General features: G+C 40.2%; 1 protein-coding gene across 3 annotated transcripts in view; it reads right to left on the reverse strand.

Moving 5' to 3' along the window:
- LOC122658916 (target of rapamycin complex subunit LST8) overlaps positions 1-26,545 on the reverse strand; it is a 70,774-nt gene that overhangs the window by 34,318 nt on the left and 9,911 nt on the right. The window contains exons 2-5 of one of the 3 annotated variants that reach the window (XM_043854070.1): positions 21,337-21,348; positions 15,430-15,550; positions 14,591-14,692; positions 14,384-14,496 (exon numbers count right to left, since the gene is read on the reverse strand). In XM_043854070.1, coding sequence (XP_043710005.1) covers positions 14,384-14,496; positions 14,591-14,692; positions 15,430-15,540 — 326 coding nt within the window. In that variant the 5' untranslated portion in view covers positions 15,541-15,550; positions 21,337-21,348. Of the gene's footprint in view, positions 1-14,383; positions 14,497-14,590; positions 14,693-15,429; positions 15,695-20,252; positions 20,265-21,336; positions 21,349-26,545 lie in introns of those variants that run through there. The other 2 variants (XM_043854071.1, XM_043854072.1) reach the window with 2 other exon arrangements.

Genomic DNA, 26,545 nt, shown 5'->3' on the forward strand with positions numbered 1-26,545 from the left:
TGGATAAGACTCTCCAGACCGTGAAGCTGTGTCTTGGAATGTGGTGCTTGTACCAGACAAGTTTCCTCCAAGGGACAAGCGGAAGGCTAGATCTGACAAGGTCCCAAGCTGATTTAGTGCTGAACTTTCCCGAAGTGCTAGGCATCCAAAAGACACAGTCTTCCCTGATGAAAGGTCTTCTGGAGATTGTAGGAAGGAGAGCCCAAATAGAAGTAAGAGTAGGGGAAGTGGAGTCAGGGGGGTCCCATCCATCTTCATTTAGAATATCAGCCACCAAAGCATTTCTAGGAAGCCCCGAGTCATAAATTATTCTAGGGGTAACCTGGTGAAGCAGAATGCCCATAGGATGCCAGTGGTCCAGCCAGAGCAAGGTGGTATTCCCATTACCAATGTGAGAACATATAGATCCAAGAGTCAGAACTCTATTCTCAAGAATCTTGCGCCAGGTCCAAGAAGCATCTGAATGTATTTGGACCGACCAAATAGAGTCTGAGCGGAGAAGACCTGAATATATCCAATCCACCCAAATACTTTTGGCCCTAGAAACAATCTTCCAAAGAAGCTTGATAATGCCAGCAGAATTCACATCTTTGATCCTTCTAATTCCCAAACCTCCTTCCTCTAAAGGATGACAAATCAAGTTCCAGCTGATAGGCCGGAGGAATCTAGTGGCATCAGTGCCTTTCAAAAGGAAAGAAGCTATGAGGGTCTCCAAAGACTGAATGGTGGACTGAGGCAAGCCATAGATACCCGACCAGTAGATGTAGGAGGCGTGGAGAACAGACTTGACAAGAACCAATCGGCCTGCATAGGAGAGAAGCTTGCCCTTCCAGAGTTGTAGACGCTTCCTGATAAGATCCAGCATAGGAGTGCAGTGATGGGGTGAAAGTCTTGCTGGAATCATAGGCAGGCCCAAGTACTTCACTGGGAGATGACCAATACTGAAGCCACAAATATCCTTCAAAGCAGCCTTGAAATCATCCGAGACACCAGCTACGAAGAGAAGGGACTTATGGGGATTGATGCGGAGCCCCGATAAAGCTTTAAAGTCTGCAAACGTTCATGATGGACTCAAAAGAGGTGATGGAGGCCTTGAGAAGATCATGAGATCATCAAAAAAGCCAAATGTGAGAGTTTGAGGGTTTTGCATTTGGGAATGGGAGAGATGAGATTCTGGTCAGTGCAAAGCTGAATTTCCCTGGATAGGAATTCCAGGGCTAAGGTGAAGAGGTAGGGACAAAGAGGACAGCCTTGTCGAATCCCTACAGTGGAGCCAAAATAGCTTGTTGGGCTGCCATTAATAAGAACTGAGAACTTTGGAGTGGAGATGCAGCAGTGGATCCAATGAATGAAGACTGCTAGAAATCTCATTTTGTTCATGACATTTGCTATAAAATCCCATCTCAGAGAGTCAAAGGCTTTGTGAATATCAATCTTCATAAGAGCAGCTGGGGAATGGCTTTTCCTGTCAAATCCTCTGACAATCTCATTGCAAAGAAGGATGTTATCACAAATACTTCTACCCGGGATGAAGGCTGACTGGTTCTCACTGACTAGCAGATCCACCACTTTCTTGAGCCTGGAAGCAAGGATCTTAGCTATAAATTTGTAGATCAGGTTGCAGAGGGCTATGGGCCTGAAATCAGTCATCAATGAGGCTCCTTCCTTCTTAGGAATGAGGCAAAGAAAAGTGTGATTCACCTCGTTAATCTGGCTGGGGTGGAGGAAAAAACTAGTGATTGCTTTGATAAGATCATCCTTGATGATATCCCAAGCAGCTAAGAAAAACCCCATGCTGAATCCATCTGGCCCGGGAGCTCGATTCAGCTTGGTGGAATGAATTGCAGCAATAATTTCCTCCTCATTTGGAATGGCATTAAAAGACTGAATGAGTTCATTTGGGATGAACTTGTTGAGCACATTATCAGGGACATGTTCAGTCTCATCCAAAGGACCCGAGAAGAGATTCTTGAAGTAATTCACAGCCATATCTTTGATACCATTCACAGTGGTAACTGGAGATCCATCAGGAGCAGCTAGCTGAATTATGGAGTTATGATTGGTTCTTGATTTCAGAGAACGATGAAAATAAGCTGAATTGGAATCCCCAAGTTCAAGCCACTTAATCCTGGATTTTTGCTTCAGGAAGCTTTCTTCTTGATTGAGGAGCAGAGATAATTCAAAGGCAGTAGCTTTCTCATCGGTAGCCAATTGATCATTGAAGTTGTCCATCTGAATTTGATTCTGAATACTTGCAAGCTTATCCTGGTAGTCCTTGACATTTTGGGAGACATTTCCAAAGATGCTGAGGTTCCAGGACTCGAGAGTATTTTTTACATTCCTGAGCTTCCTAGCCAAGGCTAAAAGAGGGGAGGAGAAAGCTTGCACAGGCTTATCCCAAGCATCCTTGATTGTGGACAGGAAAGAGGGGTGTTTGGACCACATATCAAAGTATTTAAAAGGTTTTGGGCCAAAGGAGTTATAAGGCTGGATGGGTAAAGCTATGGGGCTGTGATCAGATATACCAGGGGGGTCAAAATTTGCAGAGGAGAAAGGAAAGGAAGTCAGCCAAGATTCATTTACTAAAATCCAATCCAATTTGTAGGCTATTCTTGCAGGACCAGCCCTTTTATTGCTCCAGGAGAAGGGGGGACCTGTCCATCTGAGATCATCCAAGCTCAAGTCCTCGATACAATCATTGAAAGCAGCCATTGATTCAAGATCCAAGTGGTCACCTCCCTGTTTTTCATAGCCATATCTGATGACATTAAAGTCACCACCAATACCCCAAGGGAGAGAATCTATGGAACCCGCAAGGTTACGGAGGTCTGTCCAAAGATCTTATCTCAGCACAGGGCAGTTGAAGGCATAGGTAACAGTGAAGAAAAAGGAGAATTGGTTTAAGCTATCAGAGAAGCTTAGATGGAGGAATTGGGCTGAAGAGGAGATCAGAGAAATTTTGATTTTAGAGGGATCCCAGATGATCCAAATACGGCCATCAGGATGGTGGGAGTAGTTGGAAAGAAAGGACCAACCAGGGACTATGGAATTTGAGATTCGAGCAGCATTTGGTTCTTTGACATGAGTCTCAAGTAAGCAGCAAAAAGTAGCATGGAGATGTCTAATGTGGGAGCGAACAGCAGCGTGTTTAGAAGGAGAATTGAGACCCCAAGTATTCCACAAAATGCCAAGATTCATTGAGGAGAATTTGAGGATTGCAACTCAGTCCCAGAGAAACGGGATAAAACACTAGCGCTGCGAGAAGCAGAGGAGCTGCGATGCCTTCGATTATAAGAGGATGCAGGGGGTTTTGATTTTGCAGAGATCGAAGGAGCAGGGGAGATGCAGGAGTTAGAGCCAAGAATGTGCTCGGGTTGGGACGAAGGAGGAGAGAAGAGTTTGCAACAAGATCTGGGTCAGGTAAACAGTTACCCGACCCGGCAAGAATAGGTAAAGAGTTGGGTGAGAGGGAAGGGTGGGCCCCAGAGAGGGACGACTTTTTACGTTTCTTCTCTTTCTCTTTCTTTTCTTTCTTTTTGGATTTGCCTTTCTTAGTGGAGGGCATAATGGGTAAAACAGTGATGGTTGAAGGAGAAATGGATAAAAGGGGATCTGAGTCTATCAAAGTGGGAGAAAGGGGAATAGCATTGGGAAGGGAAGCATTGGGAAGAGCAGAGGAAAGCAGGAGAGAAGGGGAGCAAACCAGAGGAAAGGCGAGATCCTCCGCAGCGATTCACGTGGTAGCCGACTGGATCGTGTGCAGGGGCGTAAAGCCGACAACGAGGCGGCCGGAGGAGGTTCGGCCCGAGGATCGAGGTAGCAAAGACAGCCATCTCCACCTAGCGACATGCAAGAGCGACTTCGAGGGACCGCAGAGTTGAGGTTCCGCACGGTGTAAGGGCCAAAGTCCGTATGGATGTCATCTCGCAGAGCTGCAAATCGGTTTTGCCCAATGGACAAAGGGGGAAACCCAAGAATGCTGCCTTGATTTACTGCCGGAGCATTCCGGCGCAGGCGAGCTCTCGACCTGGTACGACCCCTTGGATGAGGCAACTCAGAACTTTGCTCCTGGCCAGTCTCCGATGGCTGTGAAATAGCAGTTGGCTCACAAAGGGATGAATCATGTCCAAATTTCTTGCAGACTAAGCAATGGGGAGGCTTCCAATCGAAGTGAACTTCCTGTTCAAAGTATGATCCTCCCCGTCGTCACGATAATAAACAATGGAAGAGGTTCCTCGGCAGAAACTTCAATACAGATACGAGCGTAAGCCGGTCACTTCCTCATGGTTCGCATATCGGAGAACAGAGGTTTCCCACACAGAACCGACAAGACTAAGTCCTTCAGACACCGAAGTGAAGGGGAGACCAGGGAGCGACACCCAAAGAGGAATGGAGGAGAGATCAACACGGCGAAGGCTGCAGTAGCGATGCCACTGTCGAAGAAAAATTGGTTTCCTTCCAACTTGCCAAGGCCCACCCTCAAGCACTCGGTTTTGTCATTTTCATCGAGAGAACTTGAAGATGAAGAAGCCATTATCCACAGTAAACGTCAAGAGAGCCAAGAGGTTTCCATTGGCGGGAGAGAGAGGCTTTGACAATGTGAAAAGAGGGTCTGGATCCTAAAAAATGGCCCACTAAACAGGATTCCCAGACTTTAGCTTCATCATCTAAGACATCCGGAGAGCAGGCGGCACGTTTAGAAGATCCCACGATGATTGGGGCTACAAAGTACAGAGGGAGACCTTCAGTCGAAGGGGAGGAACTGCTAGGAGAAGTGAAGAAGGAGTTCCAACGGGGTAGTTCAGAGGGAGGGTCAGGGCAAGAGGGAGGGTCAGGGATTGAGGGTGGAGAAAGGGAAGGCATTCTGTTCGCCGGCAGGCTACCGGAAAGAGCAGATAGCCGAAAAGTTCCCTTAGCTATCTTATATTAGCATGGGAAGCCTTTCAAGCGTATGTTTCAAACTTCCGCTGCCCCTACTACATCTCTTCCTGCCAGTTACTCTTCTCCATCAGGTTCCCACTTTGCCTGTTCAGGTATTTTCTTTGCTGGTCATTGTGCATCGGTTGTCTCTACTCCATGGATCATAGACTCCGGTGCCACTGACCACATGACAGGTTCCTCTAGCCTTTTCCATACTTATTCCCCTACTTCTGGCAAGGATAAGGTGAAAGTGGTTGATGGTTCCCTCTCATCTGTTTCCGGGAAATGATCCATTAGTTGCTCCCCTTCTCTTACCTTGTCTTCTGTTTTGCATATACCAAATTTCAAAACTAATATTCTCTCTATTAGTAGTCTTACAAAGGATTTGAATTGCAAAGTGACTTTTTTCCCAACTCATTGTGTTTTTCAAGAACTGGACTCGAGGAGGACAATTGGATCGGGTAAAGTGCATGGTGGATTGTACCTGCTTGATGATGGCCACCTTCCTTCACAAGGATTACCATCCACGTTATGTCAGTCTTCATCTTTCTCCTCTGACCCGCGCCAATGGCATTCTAGATTAGGAACTTTGTCCCATTTATTTCCAGCTTTAGTTAACAGTTGTAATAAGGAAGATTTTTATTGTGAGGATTATGTCTTGGCCAAACAGACACGTTCCAACTATCCAATTTCTAATAAAAGATGTTCTTCCTTATTTCAATTGGTTCATTCTGATGTGTGGGGTCCTAGTCGTAAAGTGTCTTTGTCTGGTCATCGGTGGTTTGTTACATTATTGATTGTTATTCACGTTCAACTTAGGTTTACCTGATGCATACTAAAAATGAGGTTTTTTCCTGTTTTCAGCATTTCCACACAATGATTCAGACTCAGTTTAATGCCACACTCAAAATTTTGAGGAGTGACAATGGGATAGAGTATATGGAAGGTCAGTTCCAAAAATACCTCTCTGCCCATGGAATTTTACATCAGACCAACGGTGTTGACACTCCAACCCAAAATGGTGCAGCTAAGAGAAAGAATCGCCATCTTTTGGAGGTGGCTAGAGCAATTATGTTTGCCCAAAATGTCCCTTCTCTTTATTGGAGTGATGCTGTCCTTACTGCAGCTTATTTGATTAATAGGCTGCCTTCTCAGGTTATTGACTCCAAGTCCCCTATTGAGCTCTTACATGGCTCTCATACTTTCATTGTTCCCCCTAGGGTTTTTGGTTGTGTTTGTTATGCTAGGGATACTAGATCCCCTAGTAAACTTGAGCCCCGTGGTCTCCGCTGCATTTTTTTGGGCTACTCTGCCACCCAAAAGGGGTAAAGTGCTATTATCCTCCTGCACGCCGTACCATGGTTAGTATGGATGTTGTCTTTCATGAGAATCTCTCATATTATTCGTCTCCACTTCTTCAGGGGAAGAGTGTTAGTGAAGATGTGTTGACTATAGAACCTCCCCTTCCATATGTCCCCAATGAGTCTGTTCCTGTTTCCCCTACTCCTAGTCCTCCCTCTGCCTCAGGGGGAGAGGTTCCTATACAGGGGGAGACCATTACAAATAATGTTGACATTCCTATTCAGGGGGAGATAACTCCAGTCCAGCAAACCCCTGTCCGGCAGTCTGCTGTCCAGAAAACCATTAGTGAATTTCAAAGGAGGATCAACGCTTCTAATGTGCAGACTTATACAAGCAAACATAAGCAACTTCAATCCACTGCAGCACCAGTACCCATCCAATTGCCGAACCTGGGTCCAGAACCTACTTCTCCACCTGGTAATACTTCTTCTCTTGATCCACCTATTGTTGTTCGCAAAGGTATCAGGGCTTGCACTAAGCACCCTATATCCCATGATGTTTCCTATGATTCCCTTTCTCCATCTTTTGGTGCTTTTGTTTCTTCTCTTTCTTCTGTCCGTATTCCTAACAATTGGCAGGAAGCTCTATCAGATGGAAAGTGGAAGGCAGCAATGATGGAAGAAATGGAAGCCTTGAAAAAAAATAACACTTGGGATCTTGTGGTTCTTCCACCAGGAAAAAGGACTGTTGGATGTAAGTGGGTATTCGTGGTGAAACAAAAGATGGATGGCACTATGGATAGATATAAGGCACGACTCGTGGCAAAAGGGTTTACTCAGACATATGGGATCGATTACCAGGAGACCTTTGCCCCTGTTGCAAAGATGAATAATGTTCAAGTATTACTATCTTGTGCAGTAAATCTTAGATGGGATCTACAACAGTTGGATGTGAAAAATGCTTCCTCAATGGAGAGTTTGATGAGGAGGAATACATGGACATTCCACCAGGGTTCTTGTGTGACAAAAACAAAGGTAAAGTGTGTAAATTTATTTATCCACCCATGTCCCCCTTTGGATAGTCCGCCGTGTTAGAATTCCTATATGATATACATATTGTTTCCTCCCTTTCTTACAAGGTCGGCCTTTTAGAGGAAGCGGTTCCAACATGGTATCAGAGCAGGCAAGAGTCACGATATCGAATCCCCCTGGGAGCGGGCAGTTGTCAAAAAATTATTTATCCACCCGTGTCCCCCTTTGGATAGTCCGCCATATTAGAGCTCCTGTATTATATACATATTGTTTCCTCCCTTTCCTACAAGGTCGGCCTTTTAGAGGAAGCGGTTCCAACAGTGGGCTACAAGCAAAGTAATGTTGATCACACTCTTTTTATAAAGAGGGTTGGTGGAAAACTTATTGTTCTTATAGTCTACGTGGATGACATTGTTGTCACAGGCAAATGGTGATGAGATCAGCCGGTTGAAGACTTTTCTTGGACAGGAGTTTGAGATTAAAGATCTAGGGCAGCTAAGGTACATTCTTGGGATAGAAGTTGCCAGATCTTCTAAGGGCATTTTTCTATCCCAAAGGAAGTATGTCCTAGATTTGTTGGGTGAAATTGGTTTGTTAGGGTGTCACCCTTTGGATACTCCTATGGATGCTGGTGTTCGTCTCAAGGAAAAAGACGGTGAACTTGTTGATAAAAGCCGATACCAAAGATTAATAGGGAAGTTGATTTATCTCTCACACACACGTCCAGACATTGATGTTGTTGTGAGTATTGTGAGTCAGTTTATGCATGACCCCTACTCTTCCCATATGGAGGCAATTCTTCGCATCCTTCACTATTTGAAGTCTTCTCCAGGGAAAGGCATTCTCCTATCTCCTCATGATCACCTACGAATAGAAGCATATACTGATGCAAATTGGCTGGCTCTCCTGATCGCAAATCTATTTCTGGGTATTGTTCTTTTGTAAGTGGCAATTTTGTCACTTGGCGTAGCAAGAAGCAGAATGTGGTGGCTCGTTCTAGTGTCGAAGCAAAATTTCGTGTTATGGCACAAAGTATTGGTGAGTTGCTCTAGTTGAAAGGTTTGCTACAAGACCTTGGTATTCCTATTCGTCTTCCTATAATGTTGTACTATGACAACAAGGCTGCAATCAACATTGCACATAATCCAATACAGCATGATCGTACCAAGCATGTCGAAGTAGATAGGCATTTCATCAAGGAAAAATTAGAAGAAGGGCTGATTTGCATTCCTTTTGCGAAGTCCACTGATCAGCTTGCTGATATATTCACCAAGGGACTGCCTGGAAAGATGTTCCATCCTAATTTGTCAAGTTGGGCATGTTTGATATTTTTGCTCCAACTTGAGGGAGAGTGTTGAATAATGTAAACCAGAATATTGTGGGGGTATTCTGGGCTTTTGGGTTTTATTTGTATGTTATATGTATCACTTAGCTAAGTCGGCTAAGTTAGGGGTCTTTTGGTTATTAAGTTGTAATTCTTAAAGCTAATACAAGGCTTGATTGATCAATTCGATCATTCAAGCATTCCCCAAATTTCTAGTTTTGCAAACACAAACACAAGACAAAATCTTCATTGGCGAAGAAGAGCAGCAAAAAGCTTTTCATTAATGTCAAAATTTGTGTTCCAATGGATTTTAAACTCCGTTTTTTTATGATCTAATTTTAAATGATAAATAAAGAAGTGTGAGAAAGACGGGTTTCCGTATAAAAGATCTAATATTCTGACAAATTCACTATTTTTTTGGAGTTTGTTCTTTCTTCGATGGGACCATATACTTGTCTCCCCCCCCCCCTAAACCTTATATAAAAGACTTAAAAATAGACTCCTACACTAAAAAAGAAAGTCCTAACCCAATCCTTAACCTATCAGGTAACTTAAATTGACTAAGAAACTGAAATAGACTCAAAACAGAGTCCTAATCCAGCCCCACTAAACACTTTAAAGAAAACTACTAAAATCACTTAAATTGAACTACTGGTTCAAACTAGTTTTGGACCGGTTCAATTTAGAAAACTAAAACATAAAAATAAACTAAGTACAGAAGCTAATCCTGTTTGCAACCTAATTACCTATACTTTAGGTCCATAAAAGTGACCTATTACATTGAAAACCCATGGGATTAAAGGCCCAACATGTATATAACCCAACCCTAGACTTATTCCTAAGCAAAGAAGCCCAGTTTGGTGATAAATCTGCATCACTTGGTCTTTTGGAGGAGTAGCTCTCTTTTATTCTTTTTTTTGGGTTGTATGGCTGAAGAACAATTTCGGGCCTTTGAGCCCTGTAATTATTTTGAATGCTTCTTTCCATTAATGATATCCAATCCATATTTGGAATTTTAATCATTTAAGTACATGGATAGGTTAAAATATGATGTGTGAATGTATGTATGGTGTGGCATGGTCCATCGTGACCCTAGAGTGTAGGTTGAGATGTCGGGGCGGCAGGGACCCACTGGTGCAGTGCGGACTGCCCAAAGAAGAGGGAGGTTTAGGTCTTAAAACGCATCAAAGATGTTAACTCAGCCAGTATCCTCAAGTTGACCTGGAATTTAGCTACAAAGAAGAAAGGTATTTGGGTTGATTGGGTCTACTACAGGCTTCTCTGTAATGACTCTATCTAAAAGGTTCCCATCCCCTCAGATGCTTCTTGGGTCTGGAGAAAGATCCTAAAGCTCAGACCTCTTGCTTTCAGATCTATCTCTACTTTGATTGACGATGGTTCTTCTACCAAACTTTGGCTCGATCATTGGCACCCTGTTAGCATTCTCATTTAGTTGGTAGGTGATAGATCCATCTACAGTTTGAGTTAGACTAGACTTGCCATGGTCTCTAATAATATCATCGACGGTGTTGAGGCTCCCTAAACCACCTCTTCCATCCGGCTGAGTCTTATTTGGTCATCCCTCTCTAATATCCCTAGGAGGGCAATTGGTAGGGGTGATTTGGTTTCTTGGACTGCTTCTCCTTTGGGTCTTTTCAGTTTGAAGTCTGCTTGGGATCTTGTAAGACCTCATGGCCCCCTATTCACTGGTGCCACTTGGTGTAATTCAAATCTCATATTCCCCACCACAACTTCACAACCTGGCGTCCCTCTCTTACTGCATCCCAATGCAGTCTTTCCTCATCTGGAGGCATATCCCCGTCCCCCCTCCTGTGTTCTTTGCTGGAATTCCACTAAAGATGTTGATCACCTCTTCTCCGACTACCCTTTTTCCTCCAGGAGTTTTTTTGGACTACCCTCCTTTCGCGTTGCTAGCCCCGCAGAAGAAGGATCTTGCCCTTTTAGCATGAGTGGATCTGGGTTGATATGACTTTTGGAGGCTTTTCTGTTTGTGATAGTGTAGGTAAGCTTGTGTTTGGCATCCATTCACCACTTTGTGACTCCATCTCCTTTGATGGCAAATGTAAGCCTCCTTCTGTGCCTTTCAGATGTGTTGACTCCCCTAGAAACCGGTATTGGGCTGGCCATGCTTCTTGCCTTTCTTTGGGCCTTGTGCCTTGTATATTCTTCCCCTTCAGGGGCCCTTCGTTTCTTCTTTCTTGGTAATGAATTACTATTTACCCAAAAAAAAAAAAAAAACTAACATAATAACAGAAGACTCTTTAACATTCTACGAGCAGCTAACAAAATCCAATTAATGTAGCTCTAGATAGGAGAAAAATCCCACTAGAGGCCAAGCAATAGGATCTAAAAAGGGCTGCTGGTTTGATTGGGCAGAATTAGGGTTTTTAGGTTAAATTCTAGGGTTAGATATGGGGGAAAGGGGTAATGTATATCTGATTTTAATAGGCAGGCTTAGGGGAAGTTATTAAAACAGATTTTAACAAGTTTTGAAACAAAATTCAATTTCCACAATTTTAGGGTTAGGGTTTGGGTTTTAGGGTTTAGAATCTAGGCTGAAAACTAGGGTTTAGGATGGGATTTTGGGGCTGAGCTTCTGGTCGAGTTTTACTGGCAAGGAGAACAAGGTACGATCAAAGTTTAGGCCAATTCTGATGGTTAGAATAGGCTGTACAGATTTTAGATTATTTTAGGGTTTTGGGGTGTTAATGGTGGTAGGGGAAACTAGGGTTTGGACTGATCAGAATGGGCTGCAGATCTGGTCGAGTGGAGGGATTGGTATGGGGAGGCTGTGATCTGATTTTGGTAAAAAATAGATGTAGGATGAAGGCTGGACAGGTTCTAGAGTTTCACAGAGACAATGTCAGATTAGGATTTATGGGGAAAATCAAATAAAAATAAAGGGGGAATCGATTGGGGAGGGAGGATGAATGGAAAACAAAAATTAAGATCCAACTTACAGCAGAACTCCACTGGCAGGAAGTCTGAATAAGGGATGAAGGATAGAGCCACCTTCAAAGAGAGAACCTCCCAGCCGTCACGGCGTAAGGAGTCACAGGAGATCCACCTGTCCTTCTTCCTTGATAAAGCCACAAGGCAACACTCCAAGGAGGAGGAGCAGCAGCAACAGCAATCGGCAGCCAACAAACAGTCTTTTTTTTTTCAAATTTTCAATTGTGGGGGAGCCTGCACAATTTATCTTATTTATAATATGGCTAATGCCAAATCCTAATACAAATTAAAGACTTCTCCTTCACAAAATCGTGGAAGGGAGAGGTTTAAATCTAACTTAACTAATTAAAACAGTAAAATGACTAAGATACCCCTACTAACTTAAGAAATAATTAGCTAAATAACTTAAATTGGACCACTTGAACCAATTGGATACAACCAATTCTAAACCGGTTCAATCTAAAAACAGAAAAATTAAACTAAGTATGAAGAATACTAGCAAATAAACCTAACCTATGGCTCCCTACTTAAGCCCTAAGTTCAGGACTTCTTCTTCTTCTTCTTCTTCTTCCTACTTGGAGCCGCATCACCAATAAATGAGACCCACCCAATCTTATCCATATACTTAATCCCGGTACAGGATTGAGGCCCCAAATATGGGTCTAGCAGTACATAAATAAACCCAAAAATAAAAATCTCAAGACCTATAGAATTCATCCATGGGCCAAAATAAAGTCTTCCAGGGCCCAATTGAACAATCTGAACAGCATCAATTCCCGGATGTTGAAAAAGACTTTGTCCACTAAGTTTTAAAGTGGGGGGGGTTAACTTCACACAAAATCAACATCCATAATCATCTACTTTAAGGTGAGGATGATCCTACGCTTCTCATGATCAAAATCAGCAATGATCGCCTTCCTCACATCCAGGAGGAAGAAGAAATTCAACCATCTCAATCTCTTTATGAACAGCGCCAAGTTGTGTCCATCCAATAGGAATATGTTCTTGGGGCTCCACATCTTCAATCTGACATTGATCAATTCATCTGCTTCAACCTCGGTCTTGGCCATCTCTTGAAGATTTTCAAATACACCAGCTGTTGGATCTTCTTGCTGCTCCTGTAGGATTAGCTGAAACTCCTTTTCGATTTCCAGCTTTTTCCTAGCATATTTTGTTCACTCTTTTTTATTGCATCAGTGCTTTCATGCCTTGCATCCAAATCTGCAACCCTACCATCAATTCCATGGTTTGCTTTTGCATTTCGAGCAGCTTAACCATTGGGTTATTGCAAGAAGAAGAGCTCTCTGGTTGATTGCCAGCAGTCATAATCAAGGGGAAAACCCTGGCTGTGAGACCAACTCAAGTAGTGAAGAATTAAAGGAATCTAGCCACATAGATCCCTGAAGCCGAATTGATAAGTCTGCAAAAATGATCAACAACTCTGCTGCGTTTGCATCAAACTATAGAAAATCGAATAGAATTGGCATTACACCATACTTATAAAGTCACAACTCTAATCCAAAAGAGAGAAAAACTCGAAAAATTTAAAAAGAAAAAAAGCTAAAATAGGGTAAGTAAGCCATAGTTTCAGCAGTCCTAGTTATGTTAAAACTCTTGAGACCAACTCTTCTCAAAATCAGGACCTATGCAAACTTAAAAACAACACTGCAGGCTAAGCATCACTTGACTACTGCTGCTACTTACAGGAAACAAGGAAGATTCAGTTGTGAACAATATTTTCTGTTTCTGCTACTGCTAATTGCAGATGACTAGGAGGTTTGAATCTGCCCATGCTATCTAGCTAAACATATCCAGTCTCTGCTATGTCAGGGGGAAGATGAAAGCAAATGGGAAGAACAAGAGGTTGGTTAAGTGGCTGATGTCAAAGAAACATTAGAATATGCCTTTAATGGGTGAATAAATCACCGACTTCAAACTCAAAACAGAACTCAAACAGGGTTGATTTTCCTAGGATTTCTTAACGACTGAACCTATCCATTGTGTCTATTCATATTCATAGTATTTTAAACATCTATTTGTCCTGGGAACAGGGGGATTAAATTTTCCAGATAACAAAGAAATTATATACAATGGAGTAGCAGATCCTATTATCGACAGCCTTTCAGTTAGTATCTAATAAAATTTGTGCTTAGTACATGCTCTAGAAAAGTAGAAATCACTTCAAGGCATAGTTCAAGATTTTCTATTTCAACCTAGGTCAAAACCGAAAATTTTTTTATTTTGATTGAAATTCGATCAAAATCTGGTACATTTTGGTGGTCAAATGGCCATATTTTGGCCCAAAACTTCAGGGAAACCCTTTGAGCCTTTAGATTGTTTAAAAAAAAAAAACACCAAAATGATAGTTTGATTTCAGAACCCAGAAGAATCTCTCAAAGTGCATCACAAGTTCACAACAGCCCTATAGATGGACATTCTGAAATATAAAAAATTTTCGCCACACGTAGAAGTGGATGATGCTCCACAGTTGACCACCAAGTCTTGATTCGGAAGCAAAATAAAGGACTCTGCCAAAAAATTGAGGTTTTCTAGTAGTTCTAGAGTTCTCAGGCGTAAGGAGGCAAAATCTTGAAATTTTGCCGAAATAAGTTGAAATGACCGAAATTTCTGTCAAAATATGGTATACCTGTGGAGTTGTGACCCCTGTTTTGTTTCAAGGCTTCTCAAAACTAGAATATTTCATGTCATGCTTCAAGGTCAAAAGATTCAGCTAATAAAAGAACTGTTCCTAATAATTGATATAACCGATTCATCAAGAGGAAGCCTAATGCAAATTACGAGCACACAATATTTCCACCGTGAGAAACATTACCTCAAATCCCAAATCTTTACAGTGCCATCTTCAGAACCTGAATACATCCAATTTCCATCACATTGGAACCCCACAGCCATAACATTATTAGTATGTGAATCATAGCTTATCACCTGCCACTCAACCAAAGAAATAAGGTTAATGGACTAGCGATAGTAAACAAAATAAACCCAATGAAGAATGATATTAATAACTTGTAAAACGAACCGGTTGAGGACTGTTAGAGTTAACTTCAAATAATCGAATATGAGGATTTCCCGCAGCAGCAAGGTACTGTTTATCTGGGGTGATTTCAAGCCGATTAACTTGCTGCACAAATCATATTGGTGAATCAGGCTTGACAAAGAAAAGCGATAAGATAATAAAACAATTACCTGAAAATCAGAGGATTCTCTTTGAAATTGCCTTTGTAATTTTCATGAGTTATGCCCTTGATTTATAAGTTACTGTCTTATTTTAAACTCTATGGTTCATTGAAGATGAGTCATACACAAGGTTTTAAATCTCAGATTTGAGCTTCACCCAAAAAAATACATTTCTGAAATTTCACAAGAGTTCTTAATTCTTGCTCGTATAATCACCCATCACATTACCCATTGTCTTCCATATCTTCCTTCCCTTTCTTTTTATTTTCTAGTTATGTTCTCTTTCCTTCCTGTTTAAACATTCTCTCACCTCTTATACTTGATGCACAGAAAAAAGAAGGAAATCCCAAGAATTTCATAAAAAATGTAAAACCATGATCTTATCACAAGAGACATACAAATACCAAGAAATGTTTATACCCTTTCTAAAATCCTCCCAGTTTCAATAAGCCCTCAGTACCTCCTCAAAAATTGGGGCTTTTTTGGGGTGCTAATACTCTGTTGTTAAAGCATTGACCTAATTGAAAGCCAAATTCCTCCCGAGTCATTAAGACTAATCAAAACATAAATCATCAGATATACTATAATAAGTAACGTGAAACAGCATAGTACCACACAGTCATGTAAAGCATGTAAGATAAACTAATTCAGGAGGAATAAAAGATAGTTTCAGGGATTTACAGAATCTGGGTACTGAATAGTTCGATAACATCGTCCACTCTTAGCCTCCCAAAACCGGATGGTATGATCATAACTTGCTGTCGCGAGAATCACTGAAGGTTGGTGACTCATCTTGATTAATCTCCACCAACCACGCCAAATGAAGAGATGAAACAATGAAACAACTAGCAAAATCCAGTAATAAGCAGGGGGAATAATGTTAATTGTTTAACTAGAAAATCCATGAAAAAGGGTTTAGCTAGGGTTTTTTCCGGTGCTGCCGACCTGACGCACCAATGTTAATTGTTTAACTAAGAGTAGAAAATGAAACGAAATAGCATACTAATACTGTAATACATAGAAGTTGAGACACCTACAAACAAAAAGAAAAAGGAGGGGAAACTCGGATTCAGGATTTACAAAAACAAACAAGGAAGAGAAGTCAATTGAAATCTGATATGGGACAGAAATGAGAAATTAGCGAAGTTGGGGAGATCTATGGGTCTAAATGTCTAATCAATGGGAGACAAATCAGCAAAAGTTTTTTCTGAGAAATTGTTGGAAAATTAAAGAGCAAAAGAAAAAAGGATTGACGGCGTGGAATAGAAGTTTAAGTAGAGGCAGGTAGCAATCATCACTTTTCTCCGTTTTGTGAATGGTTTTATTGCACGGTATCGGATGGGGTATCGGTCGCCTAAAAATAGGGATGTAAACGGATCGGATTCGGCTCGGATAGTGCTATATCCACATTCGCATCCGATTAGCTTTCGGACAGATTCGGATAGTGCTAAACGGATATGGACACGGATACAGATCGGATATTTTATCTGTTTACATGTAAATATAGTTTTTCAGATAGCTGTAGCCTATCCGTATCTGTTTAGCTTTCGGACGGTTTCGGATAGTGGTAAACAGATACGGACACGGAAACGGAAATGGATTTCGACTATTCATTTACATCCCTACATACAAAGCCGATATGATACTGATATGATTTCAGCATGGATCAGTCGTGTCAGATAAGTTTACCTTTGGTTTTCCTTTAAAAATAGGTTCTTTGACTATTTTAGCCCTTCTTCGTACCATTTCACCAGTACGGCATGGTCAGGTATCGACATCGATATCAGTCAACCCTCCTTCCCCGTTAGGTGAGGCACATCACTCACTTAATCACACACACACGGTTTATTTAGAGAGCATATTCCATTATTCACAAATATCATCTCATGATTACTTCACTCAATTACAAGGATTACTTCACTCAATTACAAGGTAATCCACATTCAACAATGTCATTCACATCATTTCTCATATTTCACATGAATAGGACTTTCACGATCCAAATGAGCTCTGACGTGAGCTTGAATTGGTTTCAAGTAAAAAGTGAATAGGACTGTCACGGGTTTTGTCACATCCCGCTCCCCAACACCAGGATCTACTCTTTGCAGTGCTAGGAACACTGATCCAACTATATATTCTTGATCAGAGTATCAACGGAAACATAATAACATAACATAAATATAAGAGTATGGAAGCTAATAAGGTGATATCATATAAGTAAGTTGAATCTTATTCCAGCATCACAAGTTTGTCAAACTGTACTAAATACAATTAAGTTTAAATCCAATATAGAAAATGAAGAGTATATAATTACAACCCAAATGTTAAATAAAATGTTCAAATAACCAGAGGGCCTCAAGCCCCACTGCTCCACAAGCAAAAGCCTCGCATGCATACTCAAGTCTATGCTCCACCTCACTGGGAGCACCCCGAGTGTTCAGTCCATCAACATATGGGTAGGGAGGATCAATGCCCGCCCCTACAGCATCTCCTGAATCCACATCTTGAAAAAAGGGACCCTCGAGGGATGAGTTTCACTAAGCCCAGTGAGCAATTAGATCATACAGGCATACAGATAATCATGAATGCAATAAATGTATAAATGAGTTCATTTTATTATTCTCCACCTAACAATCAGAATGCCTAAGTCCTTGGGGGTAAAGTGCTACTACAACACCCTAGGTAGCATCCCCCAGCCTCTTGAGTCATAAATGGATGACTATCTGGCAATAGCAACCCGAGTTGCGGTTAGAAGCCCACGGCACTGGACCCCTCCATGGGTTGTCCGCAAACCTTTGATATAACCCTAGACCTTAGCTCTCACTCGATTCTAGTACCTCATCTGGTCTCGCTCGACACCGATCTTTTGAGAATGGCACATCCAATTCATCGGATGTCACCATCGGTTACCCAACATCTAACCCCCTATTGGTAAGGGGTGTAGCACTAGGGGAGGGATCATCCTAACCATATGCAGCTAAATGAATGAAGGTGTATGTATATGTATAGGCCAGAGGTCGAGTCCATAGTACCGAAATAACGGTTGGCCCTCTCGCCCCCTCTAGCTTACACATACACATGCAAGAGTACGGTGGATGTGATACCGAAATCATGGTCGGCCGGTCACACCCATTGATTATTAACTCATGGCAATCTCAAGTCTGACACCCACTTACACATACACATGCAAGAGTACGGTGGATGTGATACCGAAATCATGGTCGGCCGGTCACAAACCCATTGATTATTAACTCATGGCAATCTCAAGTCTGACACCCACTCACGGCACTTGGATCCCAACTTTCACACTCATCTCATAAACATCGTATATCCAACACATAATCGTCATTCACATCCACATCTCATTGAATAACCATCATAAAACCACATCTCATATTCATGTCTCAACACATAACCAATATTCACATTCACGATAACAGTTTAAGTATAATTGTAAATTTCTAAGCAACTAGTATCCAACATGGTAGGTATCTTAGGATGTCTCACTTGTTCTAGCATTCAATAAGAAATCAAATCTATCTAACTTTCATAGTGAAAATAGCATCTAAACATGTTAAGCATGGCATATGCATGAATGGCATTCACAAGCGATGAGAGAAACACTCCGAAATTAAGTTCAAATATCTAATCCACTCACCTTGTTCTTCGAACCGGTGATTCTAACCAAAATCGATTCCCACGCGGACTCATATGACCTCTCCGGATGGTTGTGTTTGCCTAATTCAATATGTTTAGAAGATGTTAATAGTTTTAGACAACCTTCATTAAAATCCTTCAAAACTCCTACTTAAACATCCTTGAGTGGTTGAGGTCACCAGAGTAAATTCAATTCTACTAAAGGTGTCAATGCACAACAACCAGCTTTAAAGCCACTTTCGAGAGACTTCCCCTCTGATTGGTCAAAGGTTTCTTCATAGGAAATGTAGCCCTTTAAGTCTAGTTTACAACACATTTTGAATCGCATCATTTTCTTATGTGTTGATCGAGTTATAGTCAAAATAGTGGGCAGAGGTCAAACACTCAAACAACAACATTTTAGTCCCCACGGGCTGTCACTGCAGTTGATGTCTGTGATTGACCGCAGCAGCTTATTTTACCGTTTTTCAGCAAAACTCAAGGGCTGTGGGGGGTCGTCGAGCTTGGGAGATTTAAGGCTTCAATTGGGCATATATCCTAGCCTTCTAGGGTTACTAATTAGCATAGCAACCTAACCCAATTAGGGTCTAATCATAAATTGGAGTTTCCAATTAAGAATCCTCCAATTTCAAGGTGCTTTGATGGGGCTTTCATGGTGGATAAGTCAAAGGGGCTGGGGACTAGCAGTTGGCATTAGGTGCTTCCAACACTCAATTGAAAGGTTAAAAGTGTTAGGGCAAGAAGCCCTAAAGTTTGAACTTGAATTGAAGAGCTAACATCTAGAATTTAGAAGAACTGAATGAAATTCATGTAAGAGAGGTAGCTTACAATGAGGAACCAGCTAAGACAGCAAGAGGGAATACTTTAGATCTAGAAATAGATCAAACTTCTCTTCTCCCACGATCTCCAAGGTGAGGGATGAGTGCTCAATCGGTTGGAGTGAAGAATGAGCTAAAGAATGGCTGAAATGGGGGTTGGAATCTCTTCCTCCTCCTTCTTCTTACTTCTTTCTTCTTGCTTTCTTGTTTTCCACATTCTCTCTCTTCTCTCAGGTGTTGGAGATGGGAGAGATGAGGAGAAGGCTGGGGTCTTACCTAATTTGGCTAAGGATTCAAGGGCTTGTTTGGTTGGGTCTTAGATTAAGGCTTAGAAAGTGTTTAAAATACATTTGGATTCAAATAGATCCTAGGTTAGGTGTCCCAAGTGTTAGGATAGGTCAATTAGGTTAAGAGGGACCTAGAAGTACTTGGGGTCAAGCCCCAATCTCGGGCATGATGGAACTATGAGCTAAAATCTCAATTCTTGGCCAATTTAACCTTGCAGTCGATGTATTGCATCGACCACAGGCTGCCCAAACATCATCCACAAAGAGCAAATCCTATAGATTTGAACTCCAAATGCAATGGGGTTTTCTCCGGGGTCTCCGTACATGCAAAGGGGTCTATAAATACATATTTTGCAAGGTATAATTTGTTTAAATAGGCCATGGATAAATTTCTCAATTTTATTTCTTGAGGAGGATGGGCGATGGTTGACCCATCAGCGACACACCCGAGGAGGGTCCTGAAGTATCTAAGGTATGGTACTTTAGTAATCATTTCAACTCCGATTGACCTAGGATTGTCTCCAGTACACTTGTACATACTTATAGGCACCAATGCTATGATTGTTGGATATGTCTGTCCATAAAACCTGGTTCAACCCGGTTTGACCGAGTTTATTATGAATTAATTAATTCATACATTTTTGTTTAATATGATCACATGCGATATAAACATTTTGTGCAATGTATGTCCATAAGTATTACTTTAAATTGGTAATCAAGATTAGGGTTTGGGCTGGGCAACCCTTATCATATGGTCGTCGCGTTGGATATACCTAGACATGTGTGATGTTGGGATACGAATGCGAGTACGCACATGTTGATGTGTGTATTGGCAAAAAATCTTACTTTATCGATTCCCTCATGTATTACTGCCAGATGTAGGTTTGGGATAGATATGTGTCATCTTGTCACTGCATGGCGTGAGCGTTTTCTTTGGTTCACCAATGACTGAGAGGTTCAAGAGAACTAAAGCTAGTGTTCTGGGAACGCATAAATAATATGTGAGTGAAAGAGTCACTCAACATGGTCTCCACTACTCGATTGAGGAACATCAAGGGGAGTTAGATTGTGGATGGTCAAATTTTAATTAGGATATTGTACCATTTTATAAATGGTTTTGCAAAACTTATTTTCACATAAAATGACGTATTGTACTTATGCATTTGATTAAATTTTTAACCGTGTTTTATGGATTCCGATCACATACATAGACACTCTAATACGGACATGTACCATGGAATGGGGTTTGGCAGTACTAGTGTACATGCCTTAGATTCCATGATGAAGATGTTGTTTAGTGGAGGGTTGATGCATATTTGTTATGCAGGGTATTTCTGGGATTTGTTAATTAGTATTTAATTTATTTAAAGTAGTATAGGCTTGATGCTATTTATTTAAGGCCCATTAATGTTTAAATTTATTAATTACAATTCTTCACTTTTAGATTATGCTTCACACTAATTAGAAGCCCATCAGTGTTTCCGGTCAAACTTGAGAAGAGAAAGAGTTTCAGACTCTCACTGGGAATGAGGTTCTAAATAGAACCTCATTTATTTAAACACACAAGGAGTGGGGGATGTCCCATGCTTGGACGGATTTTATTCCCCCCCTCTAGAAATCGTCTCTCACTCTCTCTCTCTCTCCTCTCTCTTCTCCCTTGCTCTCTTGCTTTCTTGAGCTTTGGGGCTATTTAGGGTTTTTGGAAACCCTAGGTTTTTGGGATAAAACAAAACAAATCTAGAGTTTGAGCTAGTTTAGGAAAAACTTTCCAAAATTAATTCAAATCAAAGATTTATTAATAATCTCTTCTATTCTAAATAGGAAACTATGAAAGCTTCCTAATTTGTTCAAAACACCACTAGAGAATCATCAGCTAACCTCAATTGAAGGACCTTCAAACAAGGCCTCCATTAATGGAGCTAAAACAAGAATATGGGAGAAGACAATAACCAAAATCAAATCTCAATCCCCATACCTCCTCTTTTTTTTTTTCCTTTATCATTGGTTGCCCCACGCTCACGCAAGGTAGCAGCCTGCTGCTCATGCGAGCGCGACAAGCGCAGCATTGCTCGTGCGCGGCCGGCGGCGAAGCTCCACGCACCGTGTGAGCAGCGGCGCGAGCTGGCTCGTGTGAGCAGCGAGCTCGAGCTCGCTGCGATGTGAGCACCGGCGGCAGCTACCTTGCTCGTGTGAGCAACGGCATCGAGCTGCTGCTTGTGCGAGCACAGGCAGCAGCCTGTTGCCCGTGACATGCAGCACCATGCTACCGCCCCCATACCCTCCTCGCCTTTCCTCCTCGTGCCTAGCGCACCTGCTGCCAGGCGCATAGCGACGAAAGTGACTGTGCTCTTGGTTGCGCCACTCTCTTTCTCTTTTTGCAAAGACGATGCCCCATGTGGGGTGTTCGAATGCTTGATTTTTCTTGTTCAAAACAGAAAAATCCTATGGGAGAAAAGATTAGAAAAAGAGGAAAAAGATCGAGAAGAACATGGAACCAAAAATAGAATCCCAAAACTATGATATAGATTGTAAACAAGAACATCTAAAATAATCAATGAAGAACCATCGCTTTGATGCCAATTGTTAGCGGTGGTAGAAGCAAATCGATTCAAAATCAAGTTCAAAAATTTTAAGCACAAGGATCTCATTGAATACATGAACATCATACTAACCTTGATGGAGATGGAATGGTCACCTAGAACACACAAGTGGCGTGTTCCTCCAAAGCAATGTAGCACAAGGTCACGAGCACCGAAGCTTGCTTTGCTCTCCAATGGTCAAAGGTTGAGGTGAAGAAGGAGACTCTTCTCTTTTCAACTCTCAACTCTCTAAAATTATTAGCAATTAAGAACTAACGGTTAGTTCTTAAAATTTACCTAAGCCTTCTCTTTTAAAGAGAATGCTTACTTTGGAGATTACAATCTAATGGTTCAAATTGTCCCAAGTGGTGTGATCCTAAAAGGTAGCTCTTTAAGCTATCCATATTTGCACATAGGAAATCTCTATAATAAAGTTTTTTTTAATTGCATAAAAAGACATCTCTATAAAAGGTGTAACCTAAAAATCTCCAGTCGGTAGATGTTTTATTACACTTTCTCCCTACACTACTAACAACCATTATAGACCCCTGCAATCATCGAATAAAATTCACCGCCACGATTCCGATCTACTAATTAATCATGAGAGTATCCAGGATTTTGAATGCCCGAAAAACATTTGAAAACTATTTTCAAAATAATTTAATTTAATAATAATAAAATAAAATTCTCTTTTGCAAACACTTCACAAATACCAAGGCCTTGGATTTGGCACAATCAAATCCGACAACTCTCTTTTGGATGTTCTCCCTATACGGGCAATGGAAACCCTATTGAGCATCATATCAATTAGTATCCAGATTGCATACATTAAGTGACCGATATATAGTCAATCCTTCCGGAAGACATCAACCATTGACTCACCATAAATGCACACAACACGAATACAATTGCAAGTATCTCTCAGGTATGGAAAAAGTACTACCAGAGATTCCCGTCGCATATTAAAACACGACGGTGAATAATCCAAGAATCTCTGTGGATCAATGTTCAACACTAGATGTGCCTATATTTATATTTTGGCCCAATCCCTATTGAACGAATGTACAATACAGCAACCATAGAACAAATTCTCCAACTCTGTCCAAAGTTGTGAACAACAACTAGTATAAATTGGGTAGTTGCACTAAATAATAATTATGACAAGCACATAATATATGTAAATCAATTAATTAATTTAATCAAATTAAATCGGGTTTTATGGACACATAACAATATGTAACATATCCAACACTACTTGTTCTACAATAGATAGAACTTCTATTATGTTGATTTAATGTCAATTGATGACCTCTATTGGCTGGTTCCCTAACCCATAGCTAAACTGTAACGCCCCCAAACCCGGTCTAGGTTTTTTAGATATTAACGGTCCACAAGATTAATATATCTTAGGAGATATGAACCGGAGTAGAACCAAAACACAAGAGACATATAAATGTGATAGGGGATGTCCTTAAATTAAATTAAAATCTGTAATTAGTTACAAGTCCTCAAAACTTAAAGTTAAAATCTGAATTTAATTACAACCTCCCAAATTAAATAAATCAAGAGTATAACATGTTCTCTAAAGTAGTAAAATATAAGCAAATTTCTAGTAGTAGTTATCCTCATCATATCCATATGCTTTGTCTTCCTGAATCTCCACATTAGCCTCATCACAACCATCCTCACACTCTTATAGCTGCTCATCTGAAAAGTAATGAAGGGTAAGCTTTGGGAAAAGCCTAGCAAGTAAACCAATACAATAGTACAAGTTTGAAACACAAACACATGTGAACAAAAACGAAAGATATACATATAAGTATAATTTGTATAAGACCATAATGAAAACCTGATCATAACCACATTCGCTAAACATCACCACCGCAATGAAAAGTGTCTATGGTAATTCTCATCAATGAAATAAATAAGTAAAGAATAAAGTAAAGAAAGACATCACTCCCTGATAGACTAGTATGAGCTAATAGCATACACTAACCAAGGCCCTCATGATAGTAGCTCTTAACTACAGCTATGATCCACCACTGCACACTGTCCCACCTCACAAACAGAAACAAATGGAATGCTAGTGATCAAGCTTCCCATTAGACCGAGTCATGCCCCCGAAGGTTTTACCAGCCATGCCCTTCTAAATGGTATTATTGATCATCTCCCTCTTTCTAGTAGTCCTTATAGTTCCAATAAGGGTAAGCCCGTAGCTCAAAAACCCACCGACTTATCCTTACCCCAACATATATAACCAATGTCGGTAATGTAAAAGAAAAGAACATCCATGCTTATACATAAAGCTATACAATAAGTCTAGAACTTAGGGGCTGCAGCTCCCCATATTCCAAACAGTAACAACGTTTAATCAAAGAGTTGTAAAAGAAAGAAAAATACTTAGAAATAAATAGAGTTTTATCAACATATCATGACATAGAGTGCAATACATAAATCAAGAAGATTTGGCAAAATCTTCGCACAAAATTGTCAACAAGCATCTTCAATTTCAATAGAATATAAACCAGTAAATCTAATAAAAATCTGATTTAAATGCATCATAGAAAAACATCATGAAAGTGCTTGAATCGAGAAGATCATTCATTGAAATTCATCATGCTATCAACACACGTTTATTAGATTCATTAATTTATAATCATGATATTGTTAGAAAAATTCTGCACACACATATCTTATATAAATCATGAAGAATACAAAGATTCTTCTCATGCTATCATGTGCATACATAGATTCAAGTTTAGAAAAAGTATTTAGGATGATTTTGACATGATAAATCAAGATTTAAATCATGGTTTCAGATTTTAAAAGAAATAAACAAAACAGTTTTTATTTTGGAGAAAATAAGCATGTAAAGTTGTGTAGATTCACTCACCTTCTTCAAGCTATGTAAACCTTCAAAAGTATCCTCCTCTTATAAGGTTTACAAGCTTTAATGAAGTCTAAAGAGTCAAGGTAATGATGAAATCAATTCTAAGGTATTGCTTAAACTCGGATTTGGGAAACACAGGTTTTCGACAGAAAAACTTACTTTTAGTAAATCCATGATATCTTTCTTCTTTGATATCTGATTGGGGTGATTCTAGCTGGGTTGCAAAGCTAAGAGATGAGACTACATTTTATCATGAAATAGAATTTCCTCAATTCGGCTTAAAAAAGGATCGAAATTGACCATCAAGTGACTGATTCTACACAACCCGAATTTTCGTCTTCTCCTTCCTTCTTCTTTTTCTCTTCTTCTCTTCTTCCTCTCTATAGCCCACAAATTCTTCTCCCTCCCTCCCTCTGTCTCTCTCTCTCTCTCTCTCTCTCACATTTTTGCTAGGGAAATATGGGAGCTTCCACTCTTTTTTCTAGATTTAAAATCTTTTAAATATCTGATCATATCCCTTTATGATTCTTCCTAAAATCCTATTCAAATTTTGATTTATTTTCCTCCAATAGAATTATTTCAAAAGGAATCTTTAATTTGAAAATTTTAAATTAAGAATTAGATTTGGTAGTTTTAATCTAACTTAACTTCTTTTTCTAATCCATGAAGATTTTTTCTATCCTTAGAGGAAAGATTCTCTTAGTACAAGTCTCCCCACCAATAGGAGATTGCCACCTCACCTCAATCCTCTCACCCAAAAAATCAAATAAAATCTACATAGTCTACATAAATCGTTCAAGCATAAATCCTTTAAAATAATGTTACTTTATTAAGCTGGAATAATTAAATTGTATTTTTTTAACCCACAAATGTTAGGCCCTGTTCACAATAGAACTAGACCGGTTTAGGTTTAGCCCAAATTAGGTTAAGGTCTGTTTGGTGTACTAATTAGAAATTAATGTATTATTCAAATAGTGAACATTTATTAAATTACTTATTGATTTAATTATTAAATTATTTATTGTAGAAAATTCAAATAATACCCTTTTTTATTTTTCTCTCCAGAAAATCTTAAAAATGATATTTTTACCTTTTTGGTAAAACTTCCAGAATAACTCCTGGGAACTAACCTTGACTATGTACAAACTTATTTCGGCCTAAAAGCCAGTAAATTTTAGGTGAAAGTACTTACCTCTGATTGGTTGTCTCAAGGCCAAAGTGCTCTTAGGGCTTTCCTAGAAAATTTTATCATCCTTCCGTTACTTCTATAGGATCTACATAACAGATCACGCTTTAAATTAATTCCTCCATTATTCCAGGATATTGCAATCCACCCCCTTAAAAAAAATTTCGTCCTTGAAATTAACATATTTGGATCTCCCATTAAGCCGGGATATTACAATCCATCCCCCTTAAAGAAATTTCATCCTCGAAATTTAAATAACTGAATCTCTTAATAGTTGGGGATACTTCAACCACATCTCATTTTTTTTTTTTCACAGTCTCTTGAATAGAAAATTGTTATAAATGAAATGATGTGGTTATATAGGACTTGCTCCTTACAAT

Source organism: Telopea speciosissima, chromosome 4, assembly GCF_018873765.1.
Source record: "Telopea speciosissima isolate NSW1024214 ecotype Mountain lineage chromosome 4, Tspe_v1, whole genome shotgun sequence".
Taxonomy (NCBI): domain Eukaryota; kingdom Viridiplantae; phylum Streptophyta; class Magnoliopsida; order Proteales; family Proteaceae; genus Telopea; species Telopea speciosissima.